The 25,117-nt window shown below is 63.7% G+C and overlaps 2 protein-coding genes across 3 annotated transcripts; both read right to left on the bottom strand.

The window, feature by feature from the left end:
- Nucleotides 1-1,703: 1,703 nt before the first annotated feature.
- Nucleotides 1,704-14,415, bottom strand: KIF18B (kinesin family member 18B). Of its 2 annotated transcripts, XM_072885706.1 has the most exons (16): nucleotides 14,380-14,415; nucleotides 13,313-13,714; nucleotides 10,459-10,616; nucleotides 9,867-9,971; nucleotides 9,494-9,604; nucleotides 7,843-8,040; nucleotides 7,444-7,620; nucleotides 6,978-7,052; nucleotides 6,746-6,858; nucleotides 6,319-6,439; nucleotides 5,941-6,056; nucleotides 4,972-5,186; nucleotides 3,658-4,201; nucleotides 2,755-2,850; nucleotides 2,489-2,559; nucleotides 1,704-2,117 (listed from the first exon to the last, which is right to left on the bottom strand). In XM_072885706.1, exons 2-16 carry the CDS (start codon nucleotides 13,707-13,709, stop codon nucleotides 2,002-2,004), a joined length of 2,613 nt encoding a protein of 870 aa, XP_072741807.1. In that variant the 5' UTR covers nucleotides 13,710-13,714; nucleotides 14,380-14,415; the 3' UTR covers nucleotides 1,704-2,001. The 2 variants fall into 2 exon arrangements, 1 of the variants encoding a protein (XP_072741807.1); XR_012046061.1 differs by lacking the exons at nucleotides 1,704-2,117; nucleotides 14,380-14,415 and having other exon boundaries at nucleotides 2,755-2,942; nucleotides 13,313-13,807.
- Nucleotides 14,416-14,591: 176 nt separating this feature from the next.
- C1QL1 (complement C1q like 1) lies at nucleotides 14,592-21,984 on the bottom strand. The gene is made up of 2 exons (XM_072886149.1): nucleotides 21,215-21,984; nucleotides 14,592-16,106 (listed from the first exon to the last, which is right to left on the bottom strand). The coding sequence occupies exons 1-2, from the start codon at nucleotides 21,779-21,781 to the stop codon at nucleotides 15,927-15,929; spliced, it is 747 nt and encodes a 248-aa protein (XP_072742250.1). The 5' UTR covers nucleotides 21,782-21,984; the 3' UTR covers nucleotides 14,592-15,926.
- Nucleotides 21,985-25,117: the final 3,133 nt, after the last annotated feature.

Raw genomic sequence — 25,117 nt, 5'->3', positions numbered from 1 at the left:
TGATGGGCACGGGGCCCCCACCGGCACCGTCCCCTCCGAGCCATGGCGTCACGGCCACAAACCGGGGCACGGCCAGGCCTTGGGGACAGCCCGGGCAGGGGACAGGGGTGCTTTGGGGACACAGGGACAAAAGGGACACACGGTGGCAGCGGGGTGGGTGCCCCGGGAGATGGCTGGGACGCAGCCAAGGGGCGGGAGCTCCCTGGGGTGCTGGCGGGGATGCTGCGGGGACAGGGATGGGGACAGGCCCCGCCGGCTGGCAGCTAGATGGCAGCCGATGGCCGGGAAAGGCTCCCTGCCCGCTCGGGGACGGGGACACACGGCCAGGCCCCGCTGGACCAGGGCCACCATCGCTGGGCCACTGACAGCGGCCAGTTGGGGAGGGTTGTGGCAACAGCCTTGTCCCTGTGGGTGCAATCTGTGGGGACGTACGGGTGGGACTGGTGGCACTGGGGCAGTGCCCGGGGACAGCCTCTTGCTGCCACATCCCCCTCTAGTCCCCAGAAGCTCCTTGTCCCCAGCCAGCCCTCCGTCCCCATGCTGGGTGTTTCCATGTCCCCCAGGCCATCCCCACCGGTGTCACCAGCAGTGGGCAGGGGTTTTTCCCACAGAAATGCCTGGTTTGTGGCACCTACGTACCCCATACGTGACGCTTGGTGTCCCCAGCCTGCCAGAACAGTGACATCCCTGAGGACATGTGCTGCGTGACAGTCCATGGTGACAGGGGACCTCCATCCCTATAGACTTTCTAAGGTCCCCTGGGGTGCACAGCCCTTGCAGGGCAGGGGGGACAGAGCAGGGGCACAGGGGTCCTGCATGAGCCCCCGCACCGCTCCCCAGAGATTTATTTTCTCCCAGCTCCTACGCAGCCGGGATCAAAGCACAGAAAGCTGTCGCTGCCGGCGGCTGCAGGGAGGCAGAGCTGGGCTGTCCCCCCTCCTCCTCCTCAGCCCCCTCTTAATGAGACAAATGAACTGGGAGCGGGCTGGAAGTTTTAATTAGAAGCTTCCAGCCTCTGAGAAGACAAAGGCGAGATCTGCCGCTGCCAGGCAGGAAAGTGGAGCAGGAGGAGCTGGTGACCCTGGTCCCCGTGGGACAGCAGCACACGCAGAGCCGGGTCCACCCTCCCCATCCTGCTCCTGCCACGCTTGGTCACCTCTGAGGGTTGGCTACGAAGAGCTAGTGCAGGCAACCAGACGTGCCGCAGTACCCAGATGTGACCTGGCATGGCAGTAAGGGGGCCATGGGGGTGCTAGGGGACAGTCACAGGCCGCAGGTAGGGATGCTCAGAGCTCTCTGCCCCAGGACTGGGGGTGCACAGGGAGCAGGGGGCAGGGGGACAAGGAGACAGGGGTGGCAGCGACAGGGTTTAGCAGGGGGAAACAGCACAGAAACGCTCTCCCCTGTCTCTAAGCAAAGCAGCAGGAGCCAGGAGAGCAGGCAGCCTCCAGCACCCCTTGCCTGCACCCTTGGACACTGGGCAGGGGGCCCCCAGGCACAGCAAAGGGGGCAGAAGGCACCCACAGGGGCCCCACAATGACAGGAGATGTGGGGTGAAGAGGGGAAGCCTCACTGGAGCCCACGCCCAGGAGCAAGGGCCTTTTCCAGGCTCGCTCAGACAGGAGCCGCTACCCAACCCCAGCTCCCCCCACGAGGGGGAGGCGAGAAGAAACAGGCGCACATCTCCCCTCGCCCCTCTGGTTTGAAACGAAAGAATTTATTAAAAGCGTGTGTTATTTCTTAGCATCACCCATCTGTTAGCACTCGACACCCCGGCGCGGATTAGAGAGGGACTGAGAGGGAACAGCAATAATCCATCTGCTGCAAAAACACACAGGGCTGCGCTGAGGGGGGGTACACAGCCAGGATCCCGGGCAGGAGGGGGTGGGGGTGACTTTAGGGCTTGAGGGGACCAGGAAGGATGGGATAGGGCTCCCACAGAAAGGAAGAAGTTTGGCACCGGGGTTTGGACGCTGGGAGGGACCCTGGGCGGTGGAGCCATCAGCATAAGAGCTTCATTGGCTGGGGGGTGGGAGTGGGGGGTGCACGGCCGAGCGCCTCGAGCTCTTTGGTGGTCCTCTTCCTGCCCTTCCAGGCGAGAGCGCCCGAAGTATGTGCTGAGGAGGGAAAGGGGAGAGAAGAGGATGAGTAAAAGCAGCAAACCCAGGTGTCTGTGTCCCGTCCCCCCCCCCCCCCGACAGAGATCCAGGCACTGCCAGCTCCCTCCTCCTTTCTACCCCTCTCCAAGCACCCCCTGCCCTTCCCAGGGGCTGTGGCTGCAGCCAGCAAGCAGCAAACCCCAAACAGCGTCTTCCACCACCACCAAATGTCCCAATTTCAGGTGTTTTCCCCCCACGAACTGGAGCGGGGCTGGCACAGCACCAGTTTGCGGCCTGCCCCAAGGCAGGGATCACTCCCGCAGCCCATCGTGCTGGAGGAGGGGGGGTCTCCGGGGGCCCGGCTGGGTGCGAAGGGGTGCAGGGCTCACCTGGGATGCGGGAGGGCTGCGCCGATTTCTGGCTGCTGCTCTGGAGCCCACCCAGGGAGGGAGAACTGGTGCTGTGAAACAGAAAGGGGCAATTTTAAACCCCCGAGGCTCAGGGCGGAGGCCCCCCATCGTCCCCAGGTGTCACAGGTGAGGTGGAGGTGACGCAGGCAGGGATGGGGGCTCGAGCCCCAGCAGGGAGGACAGGCAGGAGCTGCCAGCCCTTGCTGCCTGCACTCTGGGGCACGGGGTGCCGGCAGCTGTCTCACCTCTCCACTCGCTTCCGCTTCTGCGCAGGTGCTTTGGAGACCGAGGAGGGCTTGGGGATGGAGGAAGCCTTCATGGCAAACACCGGGACGCAGGCTCTGCAGCCAAGGAAGAGAGGGTTAGTGCCAGGGCCAGATCCTGACTGCTCGCTCTCACGAGGCTGCGAGGCAACTGGGCCAACGCCGTCCACCTGCAGGGAACAGAAGTCACAGGAAACCTGCCCGGTTTTGTAGGGGAAAATGACTCAAACAGGGCTAAATCCTCAGGAGATCCGTGCAGGAGATGGCAGCTGCCCAGGTGCTGCTGCTCCCTAAGGTGGTCGGGCTGTTCCCCTGTACCTGTTTCCCCATTTACCCTCTATAGGAACCATTTCCTAGAGCTATAAGAGGAGATAGGGAGACCTAAGGGTGTCCTGCATCACCAAGGGCAAGCCGATCTCTGGTTTTGGATGGTCACACAAATGGACGCAGCTCTGTAAAAGCCAGAGCCTCTTTGAAGCACCAGCAGTTAAAAAAAAAAACCACCACAAAAAACCACCCAACAAATGGAAACCCCCACACTGCGCAGTCCTGACCCTCACTCCAACCTGTCTGGGAGGAGCGGCAATGCCCCACCTGCCTCCCAACCAGCACTTGGGGCTCCAGAAGCCATCTGGAGGATGCTGCTCCATGTCCAAAGGGAAAGGGAGAAGGAGAAAAAGATTTTCTTGGAATGCTTTTTATATCTTTGCAAGTGATTCACACAAGAGCTCGGCCCGCTGGCTGCCCGTCTGCAGGCCGGGTGCCTTCTGCCCCTTCTCCCCTCTTAGCAGAGCTGCAGTGGTCCACAAAGGATTCACCCAGACAGCAAGACCATGGAGGGGGGATCCCCAAAAACACGGGTAACTCATCCAGGGCGGCACTTACTTGGGCACAAAGTGACCGTCCTGCTTGTTTAGGAGGCTCTGGACATTCTCCCAGACAGGGAATTCAGGCGCGCTGAAGGCAGCTGGCTTGGCCGCGCCAGGTGAACGGTTGTCCTCGCAGATCTCAAAAGTCACATTCAGGTCGTGGACGGGCGGGGCAGGCAGGCCGCAGCGGTTTTGGGCAGCCGACATTGCCAGGGGCACACGGCTTTTGGTGACCGTCAGCGGGCAGATTTTGGGGATGCAACACGATGGCACCGGGGAGACAGGGGGTGCCTGGGCTGCTGCTTTGAGACAGGGGGTGCCTGGGCTCTGCGTCGCCCTGGGAGTCTCTGCGGCTTTCCCACCTCTCCGCTGGCGTTTCATCCGCGTTTTGAGGCTGCAGGGAGTTCCCAGTTGGGAAGCGCTGTTCATCTCAGACCTCCTCCTCTTCTTAATTGGGCTGGGAGCCATTGGCGTGGGACTGGAGAGCGGAGCGAGCTGCTGCAAGCATTGCAGGGTGGCACTCGTCACAGGGGCACTGGGCACGGCGACAGACGCCTCTGCTAAAGGAGCAGAGAAGAAACAGAGTCACCTCCCTGTCTGCAGTTCCCAGGCACCCCCAAATCCCGGGGCATCCCCCTCTGCTCCCCGTCGCAGCTCAGCAGAGATCTGCCCAGCGAGCCCCTACAGCAGCCGTGTGCCAGCGGGCGTCTCCATCAAACTGCGTTAAACCCAGAGGACAAGAGCCAGCACAAATAATCCTGCGCCTTGCCAGCCTGAAGGCGCCAGACTGGTCCCAAAGCACGTGCCCTGCGGCAATGCCCGGTGTGTCCCCAGAAAATGGGGTCTGCAGAGCCCACAGCTTCGCTATCGGGTTTGTGCATCGGCACTGAGGATGAGGAGGAAGAGCTCAGCCCTGGTCAGATGCAGGGTGCCAGGTGGGAGGCTACAGCCGGGCTGACTTGGGCAAATGTACCGTAGAGGAGTAAACAAGACAAGAAAAAATTAGGATCAGAACTGCTGCTTTGGTCTCCTGGAGCAAAAATATCACTCACATTTAAGCTGACTTGCACACACACGCTGAGCTCCCCAGAGACAAGGGCTGCTCACGGCTCCTGCCGTGCCCTGGGCTGCCAGAGATGCTGGCTGGCCTGAATCGCTCTACAAAGTGAGTCTGGAGCCGCTCTCAGCGTGCCCCGCTGGCCACCACGTCAGGAGAAACTCATGTCTCTGCCCTGTGCCCACGGCTGGGAGCTGCCCCCCACCACCATCCAGCGCATGCCGAGACAAAGGAGAGGGGACAGCACCGACTGTCCCAAATCCAAATCCTCACCGTCACAGCCCTGCTGCATCCTCTGGGCTGGGGTGGCCCCGCTGACCTCTGGGGGTCCGTTCAGAGCTGTGGCTTGCTCCAGGCTCGCACCAGCCTCCTGATGGGCCAGGCGCTCCAGTTCCTCAAATTCAGCGACCATGTCAGGAGTTAGGAGGTTGGCAGCCTTCAGGAGGGAATACTGCTTCCGGGCAACACTCAGGATAGCGGCTAAAAGCCTGGGACAGAGAGACAGACCCAAGAACCAGTTAGCAGGTGAGCTTGAGCCAGCATCACCAGTACCAGAGGCTCAGCACCACCAGCATCACCTCTGAGACACCTCCTCGAGTGGGGCAGAGCCTGTTAGCAGAGTTTTGGGGGAAGAGAGTCAAACTTTGAAGCTGTGAGATACCCAAGCTGTAAATCTCTTACTGGAGAACCTGAGCTGTGAGTTGTGTGTTCACCTGTTGGTTACAAGGGACCCAACGGCATCCACAGACTTTTTGCCGGGCCTCAGACACTCGTTAGCTCAGCTAGAGGCAGACAGAGATCCAGGCACACATCAAGGCCAGCCTCCCTCAAGAGACCTCTCTAAAGAGGTTCATTCTGCCAAGATGCTTGGGGCAGAGACATCAGCAGATGGTGCCATGGGAGCCCTGCCAGGGCAGGACCTGGGGGAGCTGAGGCAGGAGGAAAGACTTCATGGAGATAATTTCAGGACTAACAACGCACACGCTTAAGGCTCACACAGTTGCTGTGCCTGGAAACCTTCATTGCTGGCATTTCCATAAGAGATTATACCATGGGATCAGATTCCCAGGAGCCAAATCCCTTATTTTAAAGGGCAGGCAGTCATCTGCAAGCAAAGACCTGGTGCCACGTCCATCTAGACCATCCCTAGGATGGCTACATGCAACACGGGAGGGTGGACAACCCGTCCTCCATAGGCAAACAAGAGGAAGTGGCACATGGGGATGGCACGAGGACACTCACGTCTCTCTCTGGCTGCCGGACGACCCCAGTAGAAGGTGGCTTGGTTTCTTCGGTTCCAGCTGGACATCTGTCTGGTGGGTTGCTCTGGGGCTGCTGGGAGGCATTTCCTCTGGAGCCTGGAGCAATCACCCAAAAGCCCAGGATTAGCCCATATTTGAGCCGAGTTTGGTCCCCAAACTCCCTGTTAGCTGGGAAGTTAAGGGGTTTCGCTAGCAATCCACAGCCGGCACGTGCTGAGCCAGGACCCCACAGACCAGCTGAGCTCCTGCCCTCTCCCAGCATGCCCAGTGTACCCACAGGGGTATTGGAACACCCCAGCCTCTTCTGGGCCCTGCTTGTCATGCCATGCCCTCCCACGCTGCCCACCCCTTCTCTCACCTCCTCCTCTGATTCCAGCTGCAGCTGAACAGGCTGTCCAGCTTCCAGCTCCTGCTGCTCTCCATTACTCTCCCTCTGATCATCCAGGGCCAAGGAAGTCTTTGGGACAGCTTCCTCCAACCTATAGAAGCCAGAGAAGAAGCCACTGAGCCAGAGATCCTCTGGTGAAGCCATCATTTTCCATAAGAAGTTCTGGGATGGATCAAACAGAAGATTTGGCCTTTGCAACCCAGCTTCCCTTGGTGCTTGCACGCTGTGGTCTATCAGGTTCATAACTACACCCAGCCACAGTCGAGATGATGGTGCACACCAGCAGAGAAGCTCATCTGCCTTCGGACAGACACCTGTGCTCCAACCGGGGGCTCCTCGACACGGGGCACACCAGGAGGTCACACCAAGCTCTGTCCCTCCTCCCCACCAGCCTCACCTGGGCAGCCCCACTGGGCTCGAGCTGAGGGGACCCAGCAGCGCCGGCACCCGGTTCTCTGCCTCCCGGGCAGCATCCTCGTAGACGCGAAGCTTCGCCCGCAGATCTGCCACCTACGAGGAAAGGTCATCTGTTGCTCAGACGGTTTCACGACCCCCGGGAGCTGAGAGGTCTGCATCCCAAGCAAACCGCAGCTAAAGACGGAGCCCTGCCCTCCCCGCCAGCATCTCACCTCTGCTTTCAGCTGCTCACAGACCACAGCATATTTACTAACGTGGCAGTCGAAGCTAAGCACATTGCTCTTCAGCTGCAGAGACAGGGATGAGGGAGAGGTTAAAGAAGCACTGGGGCAGCACATACCCCTCTCCCAGCCCGGGAGCAGCGCAGCTACACAGCCTCCTCCAGGCTCTGGGGTCCCCAGGGAGCCCCCAGGCAGCTGCAGGGGACAGGATCTGTGCTCAGGGACCCGCTGTCCCAGTCATGAGCCTTTCTGAGCTCTGGGCTGAGGAGCTTTAGCAGAAGACAGGGCACACATTGTCTGCAGCTTCATCAGCTGCTCTCTGCCCAGAGCTGGAAAACTCAAGCTGGAGAAGGGAGGCACCCACTAATCTACCCCACCATGCACCAGCCTCTTTCCTACCCATCCCCAGCAGCTCCCAAACACACGGCAGATCACCGCCACAACGCAAGGTCCTCACCGACAGCTTGATCTCCTTGGCCCGGTTGGCATATTTGAGCGTGTTGTAGGTGTCCTCGTAGGCCAGCCCGGAGGGACTCACAGCAGCGATCATGATGGTGCGGCAGTTGCCGCCAATGGAGTCCTTCAGCAAGCGCGTGAGCTTGCTGTCCCGGTATGGGATGTGGGTTTTCTTGCTCTGTACCAAGAGATCAAGGGTCTGCTCAGCTTTCGGCCGTTGGGCACTCAGCTCTGAATCCTGTGCCGCAAGGGGATGGCCACGCTCATCCCATGGCACCTCTGAGAGCCCAGCCCAGGCTGCCATCCTCACTGCACTGGTGGGACCGTCACCGGAGGACACACCTCACATTCACCCGTCCCAGAGAGCCAGAGCCCAGCAGGGCCACGTGAACAGCGTTACCTTTGCATCAGCCAGCGCATTGATGACGTTGATGAGGGCCAGCAGCGAGCGGTTGATGTTGGCACCCTCCCGGAGCCGCTCTCCCTTGGTGTTGGTGACTGAAGCTCGCTCCGAGCCTGCCAGGTCGATCAAGCTCATCTTGGCCACCTGCAGATCCCGAGCGAGGCTGCCAACGCGGTCCTGCTGCTTCACGTAGATCTGCAAGGACAGAGATTGGTGAGGCTGCAGCTCAACAAGGCACACAGGGTTGCTGGTTGGAGCCAGCGTCACCAGTTTCAATGCTTATAAAAGGATGGCAAAGAGGATCACACAGGCTGCGAGATCGAGCAGGGGGAAAAGAGGAGCCCGGCACGCCGAGAAAAGAAGCCAAAAACTCAGCAATGACACGAGTAGCAAAGCCACAGAAGGGATCTCGCAAGAAGTGACAGAGCTATAGAAAATAATCAGCATCTCCTATGCTTGGTGAGCGAGCAGGGTCCCCAAAGGGCAACATGCCAACCCAGAGCCCTGGCGTGGCCCAGGAAGCGCTCACGCACGGGGGCAAGCCCCAGCCCCGACTCCAACTGTGCATTTTGCCAGCAAACTCGGACACCAACAGGGGCTGCAAGCCCCCAGACGCAGTCTCACAGTGCCCCCAGGGCTGTCAGTGCCCAGCCCAGTTCCCAGCTGGTGCGGGCAAGGAGAGGCACAGCCACCGAGACTCACCTGGCAGCTTCGCTCCATCACTTCCCCTTCTGCATCCCTAAAGATCTCCCAGGAGAAGCAAACGCTTCCCCCACTGCCCTGTAACACCTCAGGAGCAACTCCTGCATGGACTGGAGGTGCCGCAGAGGTGCTGGAGGCCAGTAACCAGTCCTGCATCCTCACCAGACCACGGCTTGCCTGCCGGGAGGCTGAGCCAGCAGCAGGAAGGGCAGGTTTCCAGCACAGCTAATGGATTCACGGCAGGCAGGAATCCAGCACCCACCGACAAGCCCAGCTGGGAAGCCGGCTGGGAAAGCATCCAGACACCTGGACTTCCCCCCTGCAAGCAGTAATGGGCAAGGCACCAGGTTCAGAGTGAAATTACAGGCAGAGTCCTCCATCTCCCCACGCAGCCGTGACGGCCCTGCTAATTTGGGGAAGGGCCTGGCTGGAATTGAAATCAACTGGCAGGTTTGTGTAGGAGAGCACTGAGAAATCGGGGGGGACGACACAAGTTTACAAACCCCCAGGGGAGCGTAATTACCAGCTCAGTGCTGAGGGGAACACGACGGAGTAGACAGCCTGCCCGCGGCACCTGGGGGGAGGCACAAGCAGAAGCCAGCGACAATTGGCCCCCTTTGCTCTGGGTCAGGTTTTAGGTACGGCTCCCACACACAAAGTCGACAAGAGTCAAAAGCACAAAGTGAAATTTCAGCTCTTGGGAGTACGGGGCTGTCCAGGAGACATGGCTACCAGCATGACCAGTACGTGCTGTCCTGCTGCAGCACAGGCTAGTGGCCTGGCCAGCCCCGTACCTCTCTTTCTGGAGTCACGACCACCCTGATTTTCCCTGTGGCACACCAGGAGCAGCGGCAGGAGCCCCGCAATGCCGGTCCTGGCACGGGCTTGCTCCCTAGCCCCATTTTGGGCACAGATCCCGAGTGACACCGCAACCACCAGCCCTCACCTGGAAGATGGCATGCGAGCGGGAGGAGGTGGCGTTGGCATCAGTGGGATGCTGCGTCCGGTTTTTGTTGCCGTTGGCCAACATCTCCAGGAGCTGCTCTGCCGACGTGGGCTGGGAGAGGACAGACAGAGGGGAGGTATCAGCGCGCCCCATATACAGGTACAGCCCGACACCAAGCAGCCACGGCGACTCAGGCCGAGAGATCCCACAGCTCTGTGGGGCTCATTTCAGCTCGGGGTCACGTTTGCTGCCAGCCAGGAGCCCCGCAGACAGCACCCCCATGTCTTGACATGCACCCATGTCCCCAGGACACGCATCTGCTTTCAGAACTGGTGCAGCGTTGCCCAGACCTTGTGCCCATTTTTATACCTACCTGGTGGAAGGAGAGACCCTGAACCACGACTCCTTTCTCGGGATCCTCCCGGATGGCCAGAGGGCCCTTGGGCTCCAGCAGGTCGTGAATCTGTTCGTTGTACACCTGGAGCAGGGAACTCGATGAAAGGCTGAGGTTTGGTTCCCCGGCAGCGAGCAGGAAGGGGAGCTTTGTACCCCAGGGTCACACACAACCTGGTGTCCCCCCAACACCACCTCCAGGACCTTGTTACACTGAGAGCAGCTGACAGGGCTCTAAATGCAGAGGACGGCTCGGGAGGGCTTTACTGGCAAGTCACTGTGCCACTGCTTCTCTAAAGCCCTTTCAGCCAGGAAGCCCTCACTGCTGTGTGGGCCACAGCAAGGAAGAGAAAATTCCCTGACTCCAGATGGGAGAAACCAGCAGCGCCAGTTCACCGAACTGGGTGGGTGAGCCTGCTTCCAGTCGGGCTCTAGGGCTGCCCTGGGGACACCGGGCACAGCTGGCAGTGCAGCGGGTACCCCGAGTGTGGCACTACAGGGTCCGGATCGACCCCAAATCTTAGTGACAGTGACCCGGAGGCAGGAGGGGACATGGCTCGGCCACAGCGTACCTCCTGGTAGGAGACTAGAACCTCGCAGCTCTTCTCCTCCTTTCTGGCCTCGATCCTCTTGTACAGCTCCACCATGGTAAGGTACATGATGCCGGGGCTTTTCTCCGAGCCCAGCATGGTGTAGGTTTTTCCTGCTCCTGTCGCGCCATAGGCAAACACTGGGAGGAGAAAGGGTGGATGGTCGAAACGATCATTAATTAACAGAAGCAGCGTAACATCCACTCCTCACCGGAGAGGAGAGCTTCCCGCAGCAACCCCTGTGGCAGGGGTCGCTCGCAGGCTTTGCGGAGACAAGGCAAAGCTAATTACCCTCTGTGATGGCTGCACTATCCTTTAGTGCAATTTTTTTCCCTCGTTTCAGCCTCTCTAATTTAGCAGAGAGAGACAGAACGAATCCCCAAACCATCACTTGCTTGGAGGCCACGCTCAAGTCACCCCTGAACCTTCCTTTTAACAAGCCGAGCAGCCCCATTCGCCCATCTCTCACCAGAAGGTGTTTCTTCTTCCAGACCTTGTAATTCATCTCATTTTTCGCCCCCATCTTTCAACACCCTCTTTGAAGCATCACCATCAGAGCAGGACACACTAATCTAGAGAGCCTCAGCCCTTCTCCCCATTAGCAGCCCTCGGTGCTTCGCAACTCTCTCATTTGAGGATCATGAAGTTATTTTATGCAGATAGAGACACGAGACATGCCTGCCAGGTGGGCACGGTGACAGAGGCAGCCTTCAGCGGCTCACAGAGCATGCCGGAGAGCCAGGAATAGCATCCTCCGGTCCCAGTGCCCGGCCCGGCGCATGATTAGACAGGAGAGCGGTCGTCTCCCGCTCAGTGCCTGCCTCGCAGAAGTGATGTGCTCGTTAAGCCGCTTGTCTGCTGACAGCCTGCAAACGGTGTCGGGCGAGGAGCTTTCAGACCCGGCTTTACGGCGCTGCCAGCCTGGGAGATGCTGGTGAGGGGCACAGCAGCCCCCAAAGCACCCCAAGACGTGTCTGCTTCACCCCAGATCCCGCTCCAAAACTCGGCATCCTCCCAAAGCTCTGCCCATCATGGCGATTCGGGCTAGGAAGGGATGGCGAAACCAAAGTGCTCTTTGTGCCATGGATCCACCTAATTTCTTCCCATCCTTCCTGCCCGAGGAGAGCAGAGAACAAGCAATCCTCATCACTCGAAACGCCTAGAAAGCGCCTGCCCAGCCTCATTTTCTACCCCAATGCCCACCTCCGTCCTCTACATCACGTCTCCTGAAGCGCCGAGCACCGTTGCTGCCCCCATTTATCACAGAACCACAGAACAGCCCAGGCTGGGAGGGACCTGTAGAGATCATCTGGTCCAAGCTTTCATGGGAAAGGGAGCCCAGATGAGATTATCTCGCACCCTGTCCAGTGGGGTCTCGAAGACCTCCAGCTGTGGAGACTCCGACAGGTCCCCAGGAAGGTTGTTCCGGTGCATGTTCTCACCGTAAAAGATGTCCCTTATATTGAGATGAAACCTCGCCCAGGGCAACACGTGTCTGTTGCCCTGTGTCTTCTCCTTGCGACAAGAGAGCCTCCATCCCCTCTGTAGCTGCCCTTTCAGTACTCAAAAACTGATGAGGCTCCCCCCGAGTCTTCTCTTCTCCAGGGAAAAGAGTTCCAACTCCTTCAGCCTTTCCTCCTAGGGCAGGCTCTCCAGCTCTCGGATCATCTCCGTGGCCCTCCTTTGGAAATTCTCCACTCTGGCCACATCCTTCTTGACTTGCAGGGACCAGAGCTGGACTCAGCACTGCATAGGATGACCACGTCTCTACCTGAGCTAGAAATGCCCCTGTGGATGCAGCCCCAGATCCAACTTGCCTTCACTGCTGCCACGGCACACTGCTGACTCCCATTCAGGTCGTTGTCCACCAGGACCCCCAGGTCCCTCCCAGCGAGACTGCTCCCAGCCACACCGATCCCAGCCTGTACTGGGCTCCTGCGTTATTCCGTCCCAGGTGCAGGACTTTGTAATCATCTTGTTACATTTCCCACTGTTCTTGCTTGTCTGCTCTTCCAGCCCAGCCAGGTCTCTCCCCGCCTGCTCCACAAACCCTCTCCCACAAGAGAGAGGATGAGACCCCACGTGGTCCAGCTCTGGGGACCCAGTACAAGGAAGGCGTGGACCTGTCAGAGCGCATCCAGAAAGTGACCCAAGGGCTGGAACAGCGCCGCTATGGAGAAAGGCTGCAGGAGTTGGGGTTGTTCAGCCTGGAGAAGAGAAGGCTCCAGGAAGACCTCACTGTGGCCGTTCAATATTAAAAAGGGCTTACAAGAAAGACAGAGAAAGGCTTTTTACCAGGGCCTGTAGCGACAGGACAAGGGGCAATGGTTTTAAACTGACAGAGGGCAGGTTTAGATTGGACATTAGGAAGAAATGCTTTACTGTGAGGGTGGTGAGGCACTGGCACAGGTTGCCCAGAGAAGTTGTGGATGCCCCCTCCCTGGAAGTGTTCAGGGTCAGGTTGGACGGGGCTCTGAGCAACCTGATCCAGTGACAGGTAGGGGGTTGGACCGGATGCTTTTTCAAGGTCCCTTCCAACCCAAACCATCGTGTGATCCCATAAGAGCACTCCATGTTTCGCTTCCTCTCATTTACCTGCCAAGATTAGATTCCATGTCAGGAACATCCCTGTCCTGACGACACTTGCAATTGCCCTAGCTTGGTGCCACCAACAAGTTTAAGGTTATTTGTTCCTGTGTTGCTGTTGTGTCCCACCCTCCTCCCAGCTGCTTGGGGGCTTCCAAAATAAATCCACAGCTCCACTGAGCCCACCCAGCCCGGGAGCAGACGGGGCAGGAGCTCCTGCAGGGACTGACGGCGTTCACCATGGTCTTACCGGAGCAGTTGTAGCCATTGAGGACACTGTCCAACACCTCACGGGTGGTGTGCTGGAACACCTCCTCCTGGGTGGCCCCCTCCCCGAAAACCCGGTCGAAGACAAACTTCAGGTCCTTGCCCTGGTGCTTGGGCCCGCGGGCGGGCAGCACGCTGCCAGGGGGGCCACCGGGCCCCTCGGGGTCGAAGACGAGGACGTGCTGGTCGACGACGTGCAGGACAGGGTGTGCGGCCCGCTCCCGCTCGCAGGGGGCGGGGGGCCGCACACGCACCATGACGGCCACGGTGCCCTCCTCGGGCGGGGGGCCCAGCGCCATGGGGGCAGGGGGGAGCTGGGATCGGGGCACGGTGCTGGCTGGAGGACACGGCTCTGGGCTTGAATGTCCTGGGGGCCTCATGCACTCTGGGAACGGGAACGGGTCAGCAGGGGGGTGAAGCGGTGGAGGGGGAGCCCGAGGCCGGGCAAGGCCTCACACCCCCACCCCAGGCCCTGCTCCCACACCCCCCCATCGTAACCCCTGCCGGTACCCCCTTAGCCACCCTCATAACCCCCCACAGCCCTACACCCCTTCGGGCCCCACAGCCTCCCCAACAACCCTACACCCCCTTGGGGCCCCTATAGCCCCTCTCACAGCCCTATACCACCTTGGGGCCCCTATAGCCCCTCTCACAGCCCTACACCCCCGCCGGGCCCCACAGCCTCCCCAACGACCCTACACCCCCTTCGAGCCCCTATAGCCCCTCTCACAGCCCTACCCCGCCTTCGGGCCCCACAGCCCCCTCACACCCTGACGCCCCCTCCTCAGACCCCTATAGCCCCCAGCCATGGCCCCCTTCAGGCCCCTGTAGCCCCCGGGCCCCTACTCCGCCCCGCCCAGGGCCCTTCCCACCGCCCCCGGACCCCCGTACCGCCTCCTCCCGAACACTACACCCGGCAAGTACCCCATGGGTACTCCCCAGCCCTACCCACCCCTCCGGACCGCCGCCACCGCCGCCCCCCCACCCCGGCCCCTATGTCCGCCCCCGAATCTGCCCTCCCCGCCCCGCAACGCCCCCAACGCCACTCACCCGCCGCTTCCGCCGCTCCGTTTTCAAACGTCCCGGCAAGCCACGCCCCCTTTCCTGATTGGCCGCTCACCCCGCCTCCCCTCCCATTGGCTCCCCGCACCACGCGCCCCACCCGCCCCGCGCGGTGCCCCACGGGAGTTGTAGTCCCGCCGTGCCCCAGGCTGGCCGCCATCTTTACCCTCTGCCCCATCCCCACCCCTGCCGTGGCCACCGGGCCGGGGCGGCCCCCTGAGGCGGGGAGAACCGGCGGCCCCGGCGCTGCCTGGCGGAGAGAGCCCAGCCAAGGGCCCGGGGGGGGCCTGAGGGGCCCGGGGTCCCCCCCCGGTGCCAGCCGGGGTGGTGGCTGCAGCCACACCAGGCCTTAATGGCGGCCTTCTCCTCACAGCTCAGAGCTGACAGCCCCGGCCCTAACGAGCCCCCGCTGCCCGGCGGCTGCCTCGTCCCCATTAATTAGTGCTGAGAAAGAAGCACCAGGGACCTGCTGGGGCCTGGGGGAAGACACCCACACTGCGCCGTGTCCCCAGGGCCACCCACGCGTCCCCAACGGCTCCTGTCCTCTGACCCCGCCGCAGCCTCTCAGGAGGCGGCCGGTGGCCCCGGGCGCCCGCCGTCACCTCTAATTGGGCCACGTCCTGCCCACGCCGAGGCAGCGGTGACAGGCGCAGGTGCCAGAGGGTCCTCATGGCTCTGCGCGGCCTGACCGTGTCCCCCCCCTTGCAGTGGGGACGCCGCGTCCCTGAGGGGACACCCCCCATGGGGACACCAGGGCTCTGGGGACAGGGACATGGCAGCGTGGTAACCCCAGCGTCCCCACTGGAGGTGGCAGAGGGGACACCAGCACTTGGGGACCGGGCACCCTGTCCGGCACCCCCCGGCTGGGGAAGCCAAGCGGGGCCGGCTGGGGGGGTGGCAGGAGGACCCCAACCCTGGGGCGGGGGACACCGGCTCTGCCCCACGCGGGGACACAGACAGCAGACGGGGAGAGGTCACAGCTCTGCTTTACCATGGAGTCGCCCCGGGGTCGGGCAGCAAGGGCGGTTCCCCCCGCCTGCGCAGCCCCCCAGCACGGGGCTGGCCGGGGACGAGGGGGGCGCCCGTATCGACATCTGCGCATCCTGTACATATATACACGCCGGCGGGGACCCCCGGCCCCCGGCATGGCCCTGCGTGTGGGGAGGCAGCGGGGAGCGGGGTGCCGTGGGGCCAAGCGGGGTACGCAGCCGGGGGATGGGGGTGCAGCGGGGCAGCGCGGGGGGGGGGGCCCAGCCTCCTGCCAGCCCCCAGCCCCCTGCAGCCCCCCCCAGCCCCGAATTAGCAGCCGTGGGGTGAGTTAATGGGAAAGGGGGGGTTGGGGCACCGTAGGTGGCCTGGACTGCCGCGGGGGGATGCCGTGGGGCCGGACAGTAGCAAGGGGAGGCCATAGGGCTGGACAGCAGCAGAGGGATGCCGCGGGGCTGGACGGTCATTGGGGGACGCCGTGGGGCCGGACGGCAGCAGGGGGATGCCGTGGGGCTGGAGGGCCGTGGGGCGATGCCGTGGGTCCAGGCTCAGTCCGAGTAGATGATGAAGCCAGAGAAGGTGCTGTACTTGTTGTTGTTGCCGCCATGGGCTTTGCCCCCGTCCAGCTTGATGAAGACCTCGTCCCCCGCGTCCAGGTGCAGGATGACGCTGTTGCTGGCGTAGTCGTAGTTCTGGTCGGCGTCCTGTGCGATGGCGCTGGCCCGCACCTGCGCAGGGGACACCCGCGTTACCTGGCTCAGGGGACAGCTCAGCCCTCGCATCCCGAGGGACACCGGGGGTCCCAGCTCACCCGCAGCCAGGGAGACCACCCGCCAGCTCCGGGGTAGCGTGGGGTGCCCTGGATCCCCACCTGTGGGCAAACGGGTCCCGGATGGAGGTGGCTTCTCCGAGCATCGCCCAGAGCCTCTCCCTGACCCAGCAGGCTCAGGCGTGGGACCGCGGCTCGGATGTGGGACCACAGCTCTGGGTTCGGATGCTGGACCGTGGCTCCAGCTTCGGGTGTGGGACCACGGCTCAGACACGGGACCACAGCTCTGGGTTTGATGCGGGACCATGGCACGGACGTGGAACCACGGCTCCAGATTCAGACACGGGACCCCAGCTCAGACACGGGACCCCATCTCCAGGTTCAGATGTGGGACCACAGCTCCGACATGGGACCCCATCTCCAGGTTCAGATGCAGGACCACGGCTCAGACATGGGACCTCATCTCTGGATTTGGATGTGGGACCACGGCTCAGACACTGAACCCTGACTTGGTTCAGGTGCAGGACCACAGCTCAGACACGGGATCCCGCGTCTGGATTCGGATGCAGGACCACAGCTCAGACACAGGACCCTGGCTCCGGATTCGGATGCAGGACCACGGCTCAGACACGGGACTCCGTCTCCCAGCCCAGCCCCGAGCCAACCTGAACCTGCCGCACCCCTGCACATCTTCCCACGAGCTTCACGGGGACCACGAGCGTGTGGCGAGGGCTGAGCCGGCTGAGCTCAAATCCCCCAAAACCAAGCCTCGCTGCTCACCCGGATCCCAACCTGCTGCAGGTGGGATGCTCCCCCCAGTAAATATTCCCTCGGTGCCAGAGGACAAGGCCAAGAGGTGCCGGCAGAGCCAGAGGTGCCGTAACCGCCTGGCAAAGAAGCTCCATGGCCGGAGCCCACTGCCGCTGCAGAATTATTTGGGTAATCAAGCCCACACCGGCACCTTGCAGGGAGATCGCGCGGCGCTGGGTGACAGTGACAAGCCGGCAGGTAAAATCCCAAGTGAAATGCAAAAGTGATGCACCGGGGAGAAGATGCTCCTAATTATGACCCACGAGAATGGGCTCTTAATTGGCTGGTGCCGGGCAGGGAGGCACTGCCGAGTGGCTGCGGGGTCCCAGAGCTGGCGGGAGAAGGAGGGGTATCCCCATGGATTCCTGTCCTCTGCCCCGGGGACAGGGGTCCCAGGGGTCCTCTCCTCCTCGGAAAACACAGCAGCGTCTCCCGAAGTCTACAGGCAGCCTGAGATGGCGTGGTAACCCACCGGGCAGAAGCTGTTGACTCTGGAACCTACTGATGGCCCAGCAGGTGGTCCCATAGGGCTTGCTCTCACCCATGCGGCCGTATCCCTCGTGCCATCGCCAACACTGTCACCCTGTTAAAAGTCACCCTCTGACTACCCCGCCACCATGAGGGTCCCCATCCCCGGGGGGGGACACGGTGAATCTCAGTCGGTCACAGAACCCCAATCTCCAGGGGATGCTGCCTCGACTGGGGTCGTGCTGAGGAAGAGGAGGGGGGGAAGAAGCAGGGGGGAAGGAGAACCAGGAGAAGCTGTTTGGCGCCGGGCTCTGCCGCCATCGTCCCCCCTGCTGCAGCCAGAGCCGCCCGGTGCCATCCGTCTTCCCTCGTTAAGGAGCCGCCTTGTCACTGCGCGCCCGCCAGCCCTTCGCGCTAACCAGGGAAGATAAATGGCAGCACTGGGGCCGGGCTGAGCCGCTCCCGGCACCGCAGCGGCAGAGGGGGTGGGGGCTGCCACCACGTCCCCCCGCAATGGCCTCGTCCCCCTTGTCCTGCTTTGTGCCTCAGTTTCCCCATGCCACGGCCAGGCGCAGCCTCCAAAGGTGGGAACCGCGGGGGGGACACGGCCCCCAGCCCCAGCAGCTGGCTCCACTGCGGCTGCTGTCACCAACCTCAGTGAGACCGCTGGGGTGGCGTCACCAGCCCTGGGGACGCTGTGGGATGGAGATGGTCCCCGACGTGGCCGGCTGCACCCACGGGCTCAGGGCTGTCAGGGGGACGGGGGGCAGCGGGGCCCTCCCACGTCTAGGCTGAGCCACGCGCGGTGACACTCAGTGCCTCGGGGACACCATGTGCCCACGTGCCATGGCCACCACGGCCGCCACGGCCCAGGACCCCCAAGGCATGGCCGCGGGTGCCCCCCCGGGACCCCCAAGTGCCGTGGTGGGTGCCCCCCAGGATCCTCAGGCATGGCGGCGGGTGGCCCCCCAGGGCCTCCCAGGCATGGCAGCGGGTGCCCCCCAGGACGCCTGGACACGGGGGCGGGTGCTCCCCCAGGACCCCCAGACGTGGTGGTGGGTGCCCTCCCAGCACCCCAGACGCAGCAGCGGGTGCCCCCCTCAGACCCCCTGCGCGTGGCAGTGGGTGCCCCCCGGCCTCCTGGGCCTGGCAGTCGTGTCCCCCCAGGACCCCCGGGTGCAGTGGCAGCTGCCCCGCCGGCCCCCAGGCACGGCAGCGGGTGCCCCCGAGGACCCCCAGTGCACCCCTGCGTCCCCACCAGACAGGGTCCCTTGGGGACCGTCCCCAGGCCCCCGCCCACGGGGGACCCCCGGGGCTGTGCCCCCCGAGCCACGGCAGGGCCGCGCAGCCCTTCGGCTACACGAGGCGGCCAGGAGGGCCCTCGCCCCGCCGCGGGGACCCCAAACCCCCCGCCTCCAACCCCCCATCCACCCGTCCACCAGCATCTCCCCCATCCCGCTGCCCCCCGCATCTGCGGGCTAATACAAATAAGAATAATTAATGCTAATTAACCACCAGGAGCAGCTCCCTGCCAGCGCCCGGACTCCCCGGGCTCTCATTAACTCCAGCCCCGACGCAAGGGTGATGGGCTGCGCCCGAAACCGGCAGCGCCTGGAGGAAAGTGGGGGTCAGACGGGACCCCCCAAGTTATAACTCCCTCGGAGGATGCTGGGATCGACCCTTATCCTCCGGGACACCCCCCCGGCACCCCCGGACCCCCCAGCCTTGCCATGGATGGGGTATTTTTGGCAACAAACCCCCAATTAAACCCATTTTTAATTATTTGGGCATTTTTAGGGTCCCTTTTTTAAAATCTCCCGCCGGTGTCAGCCTGCCAAAGCGCTCCCCCGCCTCCCGAGCTGCTTCTTTATAAATATTGGAGCGGCGATACCTCGTTAGTAATTAACAACCAGTTAATTAAACTGCATCGCGCGCCCGACCGAGTGCGGTTCCTCTCGACGAGGGGCTCCGTAGCTTCTGGAAATTCATCCGGTAGCACCCGGGTGCATCGTTCCCCACCGAGCCAGGGGGGTCGGAGCTTGGTGGGGGGCGGGAGGAGGCAGGAAGGTTTGGGGGGGATCCTCAAAAATATTTTGTGGGAGGAAAAAGGGGGTGCGGTGTTTTTTGGGGGATGCTCAGTCCGCAGTTACATGGATGCTGCTTGGGAGAAAGAGCCGGCGGTGCCAAGCATCACTGGGACCCCCCAAAATTTGGGGCTGGAGTGGGGGGAGACAAAAAAAAAACCCTATAAAAGAAAATTTAGGCTGTTTGGATGGAGAAAAAATGCCAAGGGGCTCCTGCCCCTGCTGTGCTCCTGGCTCAGAGGTTTTCGGAGCCGAGGGGTGAAGCGCGGTGGCTGTGCCAGGGCTCCTGCTTCCCCCTCCACCCCTAGCTTTTTTTTGGGTTGATAACTCAGTTTTGGGTTAATTTGGTGTCATACGTCCTCGGGACGGGGATGCACCGCAGGGCTCGATGCCTGGAGAAAATGACGGGAAGCAGGAGCGGGGTGGGATGGATGCTGGCTGTGGTGACACCCAAGGGAATTGAGCTCGGGTGACATTTCGGGGGTCACGGCCACATCTTGTGCCTCGAGTTGTGGCCGGGGGGGGACACGGCATGGGAAAGGGGCAGCATTTCGGGCATCACCCGAAAGCCGCGGGGATGGAGAGGCTGTGTCTCGGGATCGGGAGGATTTTCAGATGGATGCGGTCAGGGAGGGATGCTGGAGCGGGGTGGGGGGCAAGGACGGAGCCAGCCTCGGGGTGTCCCCCCCCATGGTGTCCCCACACAGCCCGACCGGGGATGGGGATGTCTCTCCCGACACAGCAGCAGCAGAGCCAGCTCTGGGCTGGGGGTGCAGCACCCCAAAAGCGGGGCAGGCGCTGCCTGCCTCCAGGCCACCGCAGACACTGTCCCCTGCGGAGGAGCCCTGTCCCCCTCGGGGAGTCCCAGCAGGGACAACGGCATGGCCAGGGAGGGCAGGGCACCCCGGGGACACTGTGGGGACACCCCAAGACACCCCAGAGGCACCGCGGGGCATGTCTCCAGGGCCAAGGAAAGGGCTGAGGGGACCCTTGGGGCAGCACAGGTATGGTGGCAGAGTGTGTCCCCAGCGCTGGGAGAGGGACGGGGCACCCGCGGGAGCATCTCCGGGGCTGGGAGAAGGATGGGGCTCCCTGGGGATGCACCCGGAGCCCATCACCGCCACGGGGAGAAGGATGGGGCACCCCGGGGGTCCACCTGGAGCCCATCATGTCACTGGGAGAAGGACAGGGCACCCCGGGGGTGCATCTCCGTGGCCAGGAGAAGGATGTGGCACCCTGGGGACGCACCCAGAGCTCATCATTGCTGCCAGGAGAGGGACAGAGCATCCTGGGGGTGCATCGCTGCAGCTGGGAGAAGGACGGGGCATCCGGGGGGTACATCCCTGGGGCTGGGAAAAGGATGGAGCACCCCAGGGATGCACCCAGAGTCCATCATCGCCACTGGGAGAAGGACAGGGCACCCCGGGGGTGCATCTCTGCGGCCAGGAGAAGGATGTGGCACCCCAGGGACGCACCCAGAGCTCATCATCACCACCGGGAAAAGGATGGAGCACCCTGGGGGTGCATCTCTGAGACGGGGAAAAGGACGGGGCACCCCGGGGAAGCACCCGGAGCCCATCATCACCCCCGGGAAAAGGACAGGGCTCCCTGAGGAAGCACCCAGAGCCCTTCTCCGGTGCACGGGGGGCAGCGACAGCTCCCGTCCCCGCCGTGGTGCTGGTGGCCCAGACAGGCCAACCCTTACCTGACCGTTCTTGCAGAGGTCGGCCCACATGCTGGTGCCATCACCGCCGCGCATGAGGACGTGGTAGGTGAAGAAGTAGGTGCCGGGGATGGCGCAGGTGAACTTGCCGGAGGCGGCGTCGTAGCTGTTGCCCAGGTTGGTGACCACGTCGTCGAACTTGAGGACCTCGTAGCCCTCGTGGGGGTTCTTGAGGCCGGCGTAGAAGGCGACGCGCGGCACCGTGCTATAGGTAGCCGCGCTCACCGCACCCGTAGCCCCCGGTCCTGGTAATCCCGGGGGTCCCGGTCGTCCCACTTCACCCCGTGCCCCCGCCGGTCCCGGTGGTCCGGGTTCTCCCGGTGGTCCCGGTGGTCCCGGTTTCCCCGGTCGCCCCGGTTTGCCCTGGGGACCTTGCACCAGGGTGGAGGGCGGCGGGAGGGGGCCGCGTTCGGCCGGTTGCGGCGGGGGGGCGGCGGCGGGGCCGTAGGGCTCGCAGACCATACGGCAGGTCCCCAGCATCTCGTACCGCCCGTCGGTACCGGCGGAGCTCACCAGCACCGGGATGAGCACCACCAGCACCAGCACCATCACCACCCCCGCCGCGGCCGCCAGCAAAGTTTTCCGGCCCAGGCTGAGCCGGCGCCCGGCCGGGGCGCGTTGTCGCCCGGGGCTGGGAATGGTGCCGGCGGGGGGGAGCAGGGCGGCGGCGGCGGCGGGGGGGGCCCGGGGTGGCGGCGGCGGCGGCGGCCGCTCCGCTCCGCTGCGCTCCGCTGGCTCCGGTGCGCCCCGCGCCCGCCCCGGCCACGCCCACGCGCCCAGGCCACGCCCACCGCCACGCCCGCGCCCGCCCCGGACTCGCCCACCGCCACGCCTAGCCCCGCCCCGGACACGCCCACTCTCCGGTGGGGCACGCCCACGCAGCGCACTGGGCGGGGGGGCACGCCCCCTCCGCCTCGCCCCCCGCTGTTGCCACGCCCCCGTCACGCCCACCCCTGCAGCCCCCTCCCCCCCCGGTGCCGCCCGCGCCCGCCCCACCCGTGACCCCCGGTTTCTGCGTGGGACCCCGGTCCCGCCGGCGTCGGCTGCCCCCCAGACCCCCTCCGCTGGGGACCCTTCCGCGGCCCCATCCCCCCCCGCGTGGGCCGTCCCCGCGTGGTCCTCCAGAGCCACGCCCTGTCCCCACGGGGCCCGGGCGACGCCACCTCCGTCCCCGAGCACCCGGCAGCCACGTCCCCACGGGGTCTGGAGCTCCGTCACCTCCGTGCTCGGGAGCTGGTGGCCACATCCCCGGAGCTGGGGACACCCCTGGGACCCGTCACCTGTGTCCCCACGGGCAAACCCACGAGGGACACTCCCCAGAACATCCCCAGGGCCCTTCCATCCTCCCTGCCTCAGTTTCCCCTCCCACGGGGGCCAGGGTCTCAGGGGACCCACACTTTGGGACAGGCCCGGGTGACACCCACGTGGCCAAGCACCCACCACCCAGGAGCATCCACCAGGGTCAACCGTGGGGTCACGGGACGGGATGCCACCACCAGTGGCAAAGGCCACGGTGACAATGGGGCACCCATGGGTGCCACCATGGGGATGGCTGGGCCGCGCTAGGGGGTGACGGCCACTCGAAAGCGCCGTCCCCGGGGGGCTGAGCACCGGCGGGCCCATGACACGGGGCCGCGCGGCTGCGCCCGCTCCGTCGCCTGCCATCTCCATCAGCCTTGGCGGGGACAGCAGGACGCGATGGCAAGTGACAGCCGCCGCCAGCACCGGGGTGAGCGAAGGACGCGGGGCTGGGGGGGACACACACGCAGTGGGGACAGGGGACACGCACGCAGGCCTAGAGCAGCCCGGGGGCTGCTCCCAGTGCCGCCCGCCGCAGCGGTTTGGTGGCCCCGGGTGACAACGCCGAGGTGGCATCAACCCCGGTGGCACCCATGGGTGTGCTTCCCAGCAGGGTGCATCCTCATCATCACCCCCCCAAAACCCCACCCTGGGGGTGTGTCCCCTTCCAGTGCCACGCCTGTGCAGTGTCCCCACACCCCAGGGGACACATGGGGGACAGACCCCAGCCCCCCAACCCAAAAGAGGGGGGACCAAGGGGACACTCGGCAGCCCATCGATCGCCCCCGCGTCCCCCCCCCCAGCTCCCGCAGAAGCTTTAATTTAATCAGCGTGCAAAAATCAATTAGCTGGCTTTAAGGAGGCAATTATTCCTGGGGGCTTAACGAGGCTTGTGGGGGGCAGAGTATTTTGGGGTGGGGTGCTGCCAGCCCCGTGTCCGCCCCCAGGCTGTCACCGTCATGTCACCGGCTCCTTCCCCGGTTCTTTTCTCCATCGTTGTCCCCCCCCCCACTCCTCGTTATCTTTCTTTTTTAACGAGCACCTAAAAATACGCCTCGCCGAGGTCACGGGCTGCGTGAGTCACCCGCCAGCGCGGTGCGGCGGTGGCCTGGGTGGGCAGGGGGCTCTGCGTGGGGACGGGGTGGCCGTGGCACGGACACGGGGGGTACACAGGCACACCCTGGTTGCATCAGGGCACTCCTCTTACCTGGAGGGTCAGGGGACATCCCTCGTCCTGGCCACTGTGTCCTCGTGGTGGGGCCACAGCCCCAGGTCACCTCATTGCCACAGGCCATTGTGTCCCCATGGCATGGCCACCACCCTGGGACACTGGGTCCCAGTCCCAGGTCACCTCATTGCCACAGGCCATTGCGTCTCCATGGCATGGCCACCACCCCAGGCCACCTCACCACCATGGGCCACCATGTGTCCATGGCATGGCCACCACCCCAGGCCACCTCACCACCGTGGGCCACCATGTGTCCATTCCAGGCCACCTACCACAGGTCACTGTGTCCCCATGTCATAGCCACCACCCTGGGCCACCTCACCACCCTGGGACACCATGTCCCCATCCCAGGCTACCTCACTACCACAGGCCATCGTCTCCCCATGGCATGGCCACCACCCCAGCCCACCACGTCCCCAGGCCATGTCCCTACAGCCTGGCTGCAGAGCCGGGATGGCTTCAACGCCACGCTGGGGCAGCAGCACCCTACGGATGGGGACAACACCCCAGGCAACCCTGGCTGGAGACCCCGGGGTGCTCCCCGTCCCTGTCCCCAACCCCTGCAAGGGGAGGGGGTGCAGGACAGCCCCCCCAGCCGGCTCCATCCACCTGGGGACGAGCACCTGAGCGGCAACCCCTGAAGGGCCCCGTTTGGGAGCGCAGGAGGGGAAAAGGGACGCAGCCGGGAGGTGACGGCAGTGGTGGCAGTGGCGGCCGTGGAGGCAGTGGCAGCAGTGGAGGCAGTGGCAGCAGTGGAGGTAGTGGCAGCAGTGGCTGCGGTGGCTGCGGTGGCAGCGGTGGCTGCAGTGGTTGCTGCGGCGGCAGCTCCGCTCGACGCCAGCCGCTGCCGTTCCTCTGCAAAGGTTAAGCAAACAGCAGCTCCTGCAGAATCGATGCGCGGCCGAGCCCACGGCTGTTTGCTTTGGCGGCGTGACGTGGGGAGGCGGGTGGGCGACGCCGAGGGGACGCCGGCGGGCGGGGGGGCCCCGATCGATGCTCCGGGGGCGCGGGCTCGGGGGGGGGTGGCTGTATCCCCCCCGCCCGCTGCTTGCTGGGGAGATCATGAAGGAGGATTTGGGGAAGGGCGAGGGCGGCCGGGTGGGGACGGGGGCGTTTGGGGGGTTGGTGCTGCACCGTGCCTCAGTTTCCCCTCCCGGTGCCGTGGCCGGGCAGGAGCCGCTGCTGCAGCTGCGCTGCAGATGCTGCCCGTAGGACTGTGCGTGGCCAGGGGGACAGGGACACTGTGCCTGTGTGGCACCGTGGCACGCGCTGCCTGGCCTCACAGCCGCGGGCTGGCCCGGGCGGGCAGCGCTGATGGCTCAGCAGTAATTAGGACTCGGAGCTGGAAATAAATAACG

Source organism: Ciconia boyciana, chromosome 22, assembly GCF_034638445.1.
Source record: "Ciconia boyciana chromosome 22, ASM3463844v1, whole genome shotgun sequence".
Classification (NCBI taxonomy): domain Eukaryota; kingdom Metazoa; phylum Chordata; class Aves; order Ciconiiformes; family Ciconiidae; genus Ciconia; species Ciconia boyciana.
Note: the sequence above shows the minus strand (reverse complement) of the source record. Positions and strands in the feature narration are given on the sequence as shown.